Below are 8,125 nucleotides of genomic sequence, written 5' to 3'. Positions count from 1 at the left end.
ACCCAGCAATTTCAGGCCCGGGTATAGAACCAAAAGAATTCAAAACAGATCTTCGAACACTTATACACAAAGGTTCATGGCAGCACAGTTCCTAACAGGTGAGAGGCAGAAACAACCCAAATGTCCATCCGTCGTGGATGAAGGGATAAACACAACATCCATCCACACAACGGAACATTATTCAGCCATAAAACGAGTGAAGAACCGACCCTTGCTACAGTGTGGGCGAACTCCAGAAACATCGTGCTGAGTGAAATAAGCCAGACACAGAAGGCCAGACTGTAGCATTCCGTTTATATGATGGATCCCAAACAGATACACCCACGCAGACACAAAGCAGATTGGCGGTGGCCAGGAGAGGGAGGGGAGGTGATGACGTGCACTGGGATCTGGCTACATGACACCGAGAACATCACATTTTTAAACTGTTGATTTAAGGTTATGGGAATTTCCCCTCAATCAAAAAACCCCAAACATTCGAGTCGCTCTGACCGACCCAGCCCCAAGCAGACACTGACCCACGCTTCCCCAGCCCCTTTCTGCTGCTCCCCATTCTGGATTCTTCCCCAGAAAAGCCACCTGCAGCTGCTTTTACCCACCCTGCTCCTATCCTCACATGGGTTCCTCCACCTGGCTGAGTTCTATTTAAGAAGATTCTTGCATTGAAACATTTTAGAAGAAAGTTAAAGAAAAACACATCTACTCTAATAAACCATAAATAGATTCATTCAGGTAGCCAGGTGCTAATAAAGGGAAAACGAACATTCCTGCTGGCCCCGGGCTAAGCATCCTGCACCTGTCCTTGCTACCCATCATGTTAGAGCAGTGCCCAGCGTCAGGCAGCTGAAAGTCACATTTGCGTGCTCAGACAAAAGCAAGAGAGGCCGGACACCGGCCAGTGGCGTGGGGGCCGTCAGAGCTGTGCCGTGGCCCCGGCAGGTCCTGACTTGGTCTTCTGCTCTCGCTCACAGGCAGCCACGAAGTTCAGCAAGTCGATGGCAGTGACGACCCCGAACACCATCTGCCTCTTACTGGACTTGCCATTGCTGTGGTCTGAGGAACAAGGCAGTAGGTGTAAAGGGTCCTGTGTGTGCATGCGATGGGAGGCCGCCCTGCCCGCACCCAGGCCCTGCTGGCGGCTGAGCTCCCGAGGCCCCGCCCTGAAGCCGCCCGAGGGTCTCCCCAGCAGCACCCGGGCCGCCCCACAGCAACGGCCATCTGACACGAGCCGTCTGGGCGAAGCTGCAGAGTAGGGTCCGGGCTTCTCCACGCCAGGGCTGCCGGGCCAGATGCCCCAGTCTCACTACTCAACCCATCTGTGGGTCCCCCTTGGTGCCTGCGCTCGAGTTTGGGCATGAAGTTCTAACACTGCCCACAGCATGAACCACAGCAGCTCATAGCTCTGGCCTGTCTTCAGACCCATGCCTCTCTCGCGGTGGCTGCCATCCTGTGCCACCAGTGGGCGGGCAGGGTTTTGGGGATGGTTAATTTTATGTGTCTGCTTCACTAAGTCACGGGGTGTGCAAATACTTGGTCAAACATTATTCTGGCTGCCTGGCTGAGACCAGATAGCTGATCGGCTGCACTGAGTAAAGCAGACGGCCCTCCCTGGCCTGGCGAGCCGCGCCTAATCAGCCAAAGGCCTGAAGAGAACAAAAAGGCTGATGCTCCCTGAGTAATAGAAAATCGTTGCTGTCTTTGGACTCAAACTGAAACACTGACTCTTCTCGGGTCTTGAGCCTGTCCGCTCAGCCTGCAGCTCCTGGGACCTGCCGATCTAGTCACGTGAGCCAATTCTGGATACTGAATCTCTCTCCGGACGTCCACTCATCCTCCTGGTTTCCCTGGAGAGCCGTGACCAACACACGGACGGCCCGCAGAGCAGAGGAGCGGGAGGGAAAGGCCCAGGTCCCATCTCTTTCCCCAGCACCACTCCCGTGGCCGGCTGTCCCTCCCGCCTTGGAGGGCAGAGGTCACAGAGGGTGGGGGTGGGGAAGGCATGGGGGGGCGGGCACCCAGCTGGCCTACTCAGAGCACCTCAGGAAAATACAAGGGGAACCCAGAAGGGATCAGCCCCGCACACTGCAGGGATGTACAGGCAAAGGGGCAGCTTTGGAGAAGCCTGTCCAGGGCTGCCTCTGTGCACGCATCCCCGCAGGAGAGAGTGGTCTGTAGCCGCCTCTGTAACCTGCCCTACACACCCCTCCAGGAGAAACTCGTCCAGAACCGAGGCGTGCAGACTTTCTGTAAAGGGCCACACGGTCCGTTAGACCACTCGGTTCTGCCAATACAGCAGAAGTGCTACCGAGTGTGACTCGAGAAAACTTTATTCCTGGACCCTGAACTTGGAGCTCCTTATCTTTTTCTTTTCTCTTTTTTTTTTGTAGATGCTCAAATACGAGTAAACGTGAGACTAGGAGGAAGAACCCTCCCACTCAAGCTTGGGGGTCCAGGACCCTGGACACCCTCCTTTGCCCTCGGAGGCTGCGATTCTAACTGCAGAGCCGTTTCGGGGGGGGCAGGGCGTACATACCTGCAGGCCCCCCCACCACGCCCGATAAGGCCAGGTCCCATGCTGTGGAGCCAAGGACGGGAGAGGGGTTAGACTCGGGACCGCCCAGGCACCAAGACCACTCTCTGTCAGGAGGGTGGGCAGATTTCAGGCCCCTCCCGATTCTCACTTCCCCAGGCCGCCTCCTCCCCGGGACTGGACCGGCGTCCCCTGGCCTGAAAGTGGATGTGTACGTGGCAGTTCGAAAGCCCCATGGCCTCCCCGGCAGTGGGCACCCAGGCAGAGGGGTCCCTTGGATCCACAGTCCAAGGCCGGTGGGGGCTTAAGGTCAGCACCACCGACTCCCCAGATGCTTGAGGGACGAGGGCCTCCCTGCCCCACACAGCTCATGGCAGGAAGGTGCACGGAACCTGGGGCTGGGCCTTGGCAGCCAGCGGCCTGCAGGGCTCCCGCTCCCCGGCCCCAACCCAGCCAGGCCTGCAGTGGGCCCTACTCACACTGGATCTGCTCGTGGACCACCAGGGCGAAGTGGTCCGTCTCCAGGATGTGCGAGAGCTTGCCCAGTGGGTCCGTCAGGCGGATCTGAAAGAGAAGCGGTGGTTAGTGCCCACGGGGGCGGCCCAGCCGGGTTTCAACCTGGCCAGAGCCTGAGGACTGCTGCTCCCATGGCCACTGCTCCAGAAGGTACCCCCGTAGCCTTTGGCTGAATCAGAAACTGAACACAGGATGCAGGGGGCAACACAATGTACGTAAGACACTAAGATGAGCCATCAGTCCCTGAAAAGACACAGGACATTCTGTACAAATCACTACATGAGAGAGCCTGTTAAAAGAGCTTCCCATGGTCTGATCCCAGTTCAGTCTGGACGTTCTAGAAAAGGCAAAATAATAAAAAGATCAAGGACAAAGAGGTGGAGTGGGGGGGGTTACGCACAGTATTATTCTGTGGGACACTGCACTGGATGCATTTGTCACAACCCGTTGGCCTGTGAAGACAGATGGAACCCCCACCTCAACTAGCCCTTTACTTAGTAACAATGGACTGCTGGTTACCGTCGCAACAAACTGACATCAACACAAGACTCAGGAAACCATGTGGAGAAGGGAAGAATGTGGGAACTCGCTCGGTACCACCTGCTCAGGACAGGTGATGAGAACTTACAGTAAGAAAGAAAAAAGACGCTCAGTCCGTCCGCCTTTCAAAGATAAATAGGAGCAGACTCGCCTGCACGCAGCTTCATGGGAAGCATGTTTCTGACACAATGGGAAAAGGGAATTTGGGGAATACAAAATGGACAGAAGATCCAGGAAGAAAAATCAGGATGGGGGGATTGGAAACCAGCCATGGCACAGAGACCCTGGTCCTCCCTGGGGTGGGGGGAGAGACAAGGCCAGCCCACAGTGGCCCCCATCTCCAGGCCCATCACCCCGCTCGGTCCGTAGTTCACCATCAGGTGACCCAGCATCCAGGTCTAGGTGGGCCCACTCCCTTGGGAAGGGCTGCCCGGACCCTCTTACCCCCACATGGCCAACACCCAGCTCACACCTCAGGGAAGACCTGAAATGGGGTTTCTCAGCCCAACCGCCTGGGAGCTGGGAAGTCACAGTGACCACGTGTCCAGATGGAAGATGTCTGCTATCAATGAAAGGCCCAAATGGCCTCAGTCTTTACATTCGTTTAGAAGTCAGTGTGAGGAGGCTGTTCCATGGATTCGGCCTCCCTGGCCCTGGGGGCGGGGGGGTGGGGGGCGCGTCATCAAACTTGTCCGTCCCTAGCACTCCACAGACAGACCCCATCCCCTCCCTGGAAGATGACGTTCGCATGATCGAAGGCAACCGCTCTACCAGTTGAACTCATTTGAGGCCATAATTCCCTCTGAAAGATCTTTCCAGTTTTAAATGGCCCAGAGGGAGAGGTGAGCACCGCGAGGGGGACGACTGATCCGGAAAGCAGAGTGAGCCCACCCCCGCGAGGCTGGAGGCGCAAGGCTCACGGCCTGGGGCTCTGTGGTGGGATCTTCTTTCCACCTGGTCACACCGCAAGGTTCTCAGAAGGGGAGTTACAGACGGGGCGCCCGCAGCCCAGCCCCAAGGGTCACTTGGTGTTAACCATGCTCTTAGGTCGCCTGTTTATCATCCCAGAAAAGTCCTTTATGGACCTGGAGAGTCCTCTGTCCCCATGGCCTCCACGGCCTTCAGTTCCCTGGGGCTCCTCATCAGATGCGAGCTGGACAAACCCCAAGGTGACTTCCAAAGCCCAGTTAGCCCCACCAGAGCCTAGCCGGGCGCCCTTCCTATTTGGCTTCGGTAAGGGGGGCGATATCCCCGTGAGAAGACACGTGCTCACGGGGCCGGGTGGAGAGGGTCAGTGGTACCCTACGCCGTAGCCACACCGGGTGTGGGCTGAACCGCACACGGCAGTGCCCCGAACGCACGCTCGGCAGCTCAGATGCTGGATGCGGCCAGAAAGACCACAGGGGTCAGGAAGACCCCGGCGGCTGGGACAGCGGGGAAGGCCAGCACAGGGCAGGGCCGTGTGCCCGGGAGACGGGTCCCACCCAGGCTTTACCCTGGGGCCCCTGCGTTCGCAAGACAGGATGTGGTCCGTGGAAGCCTCGGACGCCTGGTGAAGGAAGACCTCCTGCCTCCATCCGCAGCAGCCCCTTGGCGCCCAGGGCGGAGCGGAGCAGGCACACTGGGGCCCCTTCATGTTTTGCTCCTGCCGGCCCTGCCCAGCATCTCGGTGGCAGGACACTGAAGTCCCCACACGGAGACCCTGAGAGTCCTGAAAGCAGGAGAGCCAGCAGGGCCGGCCTGGGGCTTGGCCATGCTCTGAAAGGCGTGCCGGGAGGTCCGACCTGGCCTCTGAGGGAGGGAACAAAAGAGAGCTGCGCGGCAGGGGGCGGCCCCCAGCTCTGCCTGTCCACCCTCAGGCCCCGCCAGCCTGAAGACACACACACAAAACCGAAGCACCATCAGAGCAGAGACCCCCCCCGGGGAGCCACGCCGGCCCACGGAAGGTCCACGGAAGGCCACGGCGCGGGTGCAGCCACTCCCCGAGGGAAGGGCCAGGCGCCCACAGAATCAACCCCAAAAGGCCCGAGATGCGATGGAGCGGGAGGGGGACAGACGGTGTGCACGGCCCACTGCGGACGGATGGCAAAACCGGATGTGGTGGGAAAGCCGCCGGACACGGCGTGACACGCACGGTGTGTGTATGCGTGAGTCGGGGGCACACGCGCCACCTGCGGGCACAGGAAGTGCAGGGCCTCCGCCGTGCTGGGGGTCAGGGAGCAGTGCGGGAAGCCTTTGGGGTGACTGGGGATGGGGTCACGTCACGCCGTGAAACGGGACGTGCGAGGCCGTTACACCTCTTAGGGATGGGAGCGAAGAAACAACAGCTGGTGGCAACGGGGCCCGCGGACAGCTCGCCAGCGCTCAGCCGGGCTGGCCAGCCCCTCACGGGTGACACGGGGGCCGGGCAGCCCCCGGAGCTCTCGGCCGGAGGCACACCCGTGTGCCAGGGGCTGGGGGCGAGGAGGGCCGTGTGAGCAGAGGCCCGCGGGAGGGGCGAGCGGAAGGCCCAGGAACGCCCGCCGTGTGGGGCCGGGGGTGCTGGTGGCCGAGGAAGCAGCACAGGTGGACTCGGAGGAGCGGGGGGGGGGGGGGGCTCGGGGGGGGGGGGCTCCGCAGGGCCCGAGCGAGGCGGTGGAAGTGGAAGAAAGCCTCGAGGTTGTGGCGAGGCGGGAGGCGCCGCACACTCACCCCGAGCCCCTGGCCTCCCCGAGCGGCGCAGCCCACCGCCCACCTTCGCCCTCGCCGCCACGTGGAGGCCAGAGCGCGAGCAACAGCGCGGGGGGGCCCAGGGAGAGGGGACGCCCCACTCTGCGGCCTCGGGGCCTCGGACAGCAGCGCGCCCTGCCCGGCCTGCTGAGGCGCCATCGCGGTGATCTCCGCCGCCGCGGGGTCCCCCCAGCCCCGAACGTCGCCCAGAATGTTCTAGTTCTCACTAGGTAGCTGGGCCTGCCAGATACTCCTCACGAGCGTGCCCGGGAAAGGCGAGGGCCCCGCGGTACGGGGACGGTCACGCGGGCGGAGGCGCGCTTGCTCCGGACCCCGGGGGCCACACTGCGCACCTGCGCTCAGGGCGCCCGTACCTGCTTGAACTGCTTGTAGAGGACTTTCCGAACTTGGTCCGACGGCTGAAGCTTCCCGGCGAGCAGGGATGACAGCATGTTCCCCAGGGTCACCATCCCCAGGATCACCCTGCGAAGCGGGGGCAGGGTCAGGGGTCAGGGTGGGCAGCCCTTCCCTGCCCAGGGCAGAATATGCCCACGGGCGCCCTCAGCGTCAGAGGGTGCCCTTCGGCCAAGGGGGCAAATCCAACCAGTACGTGCAGGGCCTCCGGGTGGCAGGGGCTCTGCAAACCAGCGGGTCCCCTCGGTCCCCTGGGCTTCCGTTCTGGCCCGTGTCGGGGCCGAGCCGCACGGGGGCGGCGGACACTGACCCTGACTCGTCGACCACGGGCACCTGGTCGAAGCCCTTCTCACGCAGGATCTCGATGGTGTGCTCGCAGGTGACCGTGGGCAGCACGGTGAGCGGAGCCGACAGGCTCAGCTCCTGCACTCGGAGGTGCCACCACCTGAGGGCGGGAGCAGGGCGGGCCGTGAACCGGGAGGCGGGGACAGAGCCGGCCACTGTGAGGGTCATCACACCGGGAGGCCGCGCAGCTGTGGGCCGGAGCAAGGGGCCCTGCGGCCACACGGGCCACCTCAGAGGGCGGTCCTCACCACGGCTTGGTCACCGTGAAGTCCTCCTCCTTCAGGAAGCCCTTCTGCAGCATCCACTTGTCACTCAGGAACTTGGACCTGCGGGTGTCAGCAAGTCACCGGGGTCCGGACGGAGGGGCTCACCACCCCTCTGCCCACACGGAGGGGGACACGGCGGGCTCTCAGAGAAAGCCCAGCACCCCTCGCCGGATGCCATGGGCCAGCAAAGACGCCCCGTGGCTGAGCTGCAGGGCGAGGGCGCCAGGCCCCCAGGGCAGACCTGGGAGACCCCGGCAAGGACCTAACGCGGGCACCCGGCCAAGCAGCGCCCGGCGTCTGTGTCTGAAGGCGCGCGGGCCACAGCAGGTTCCGTCCCCGGACCTGAGCCAGCAGGCCCCGCGCGTCTCCCGGGGCCACCTCTTCCCCACCCCCCGCCTGACACTCGGGGACAATGCTGTCCCCGAGGGACACGACCCTCCTGAGGGTGAAGCACACCGGCCCAGGACCGGCCCTAACCAGGCAGCACGAGCGCCCACAGGGGGAGTCCCTGACCCGCCAGCAGGCGACCAGGACACGGTGTGAGACGACCCGCTCCGTCCCTCAACCGACCATCTCCGAGACTCACACCTACGCCACCGCTCAGACCTACCTCGCCCCTCGCAAGCCCACCCCACCCCTCACACACCCCACCTCACACCCACCCCACCTCACACCTCACCTCACACCCACCCCACCTCTCACACCTCACCCCTCACACCCACCCCACCCCTCACACACCTCACCTCACACCCACCCCACCCCTCACACCTCTCACAGCCACCCCACCCCTCTCACACCTCACCTC

At 62.3% G+C, this 8,125-nt stretch overlaps 1 protein-coding gene across 2 annotated transcripts in view; it reads right to left on the bottom strand.

Annotated features, from left to right (window-relative positions):
- Positions 1–278: 278 nt before the first annotated feature.
- Positions 279–8,125, bottom strand: part of CBS (cystathionine beta-synthase) — a 26,492-nt gene continuing 18,645 nt past the window's right edge. Inside the window, exons 12-17 of one of the 2 annotated variants that reach the window (XM_035030100.1) lie at positions 7,303–7,380; positions 7,020–7,154; positions 6,670–6,778; positions 3,010–3,094; positions 2,534–2,575; positions 279–1,053 (exon numbers count right to left, since the gene is read on the bottom strand). In XM_035030100.1, the coding sequence (XP_034885991.1) occupies positions 914–1,053; positions 2,534–2,575; positions 3,010–3,094; positions 6,670–6,778; positions 7,020–7,154; positions 7,303–7,380 (589 nt within the window). In that variant the 3' untranslated portion in view covers positions 279–913. The remainder of the gene's footprint in view (positions 1,054–2,533; positions 2,576–3,009; positions 3,095–6,669; positions 6,779–7,019; positions 7,155–7,302; positions 7,381–8,125) is intronic. The other variant, XM_035030101.1, reaches the window with a different exon arrangement.

The sequence above is a fragment of the Mirounga leonina genome, unplaced genomic scaffold, assembly GCF_011800145.1.
Source record: "Mirounga leonina isolate KUSES-001 unplaced genomic scaffold, KU_Mleo_1.0 Mir_353, whole genome shotgun sequence".
In the NCBI taxonomy this organism is placed as follows: Eukaryota; Metazoa; Chordata; class Mammalia; order Carnivora; family Phocidae; genus Mirounga; species Mirounga leonina.
Note: the sequence above shows the minus strand (reverse complement) of the source record. Positions and strands in the feature narration are given on the sequence as shown.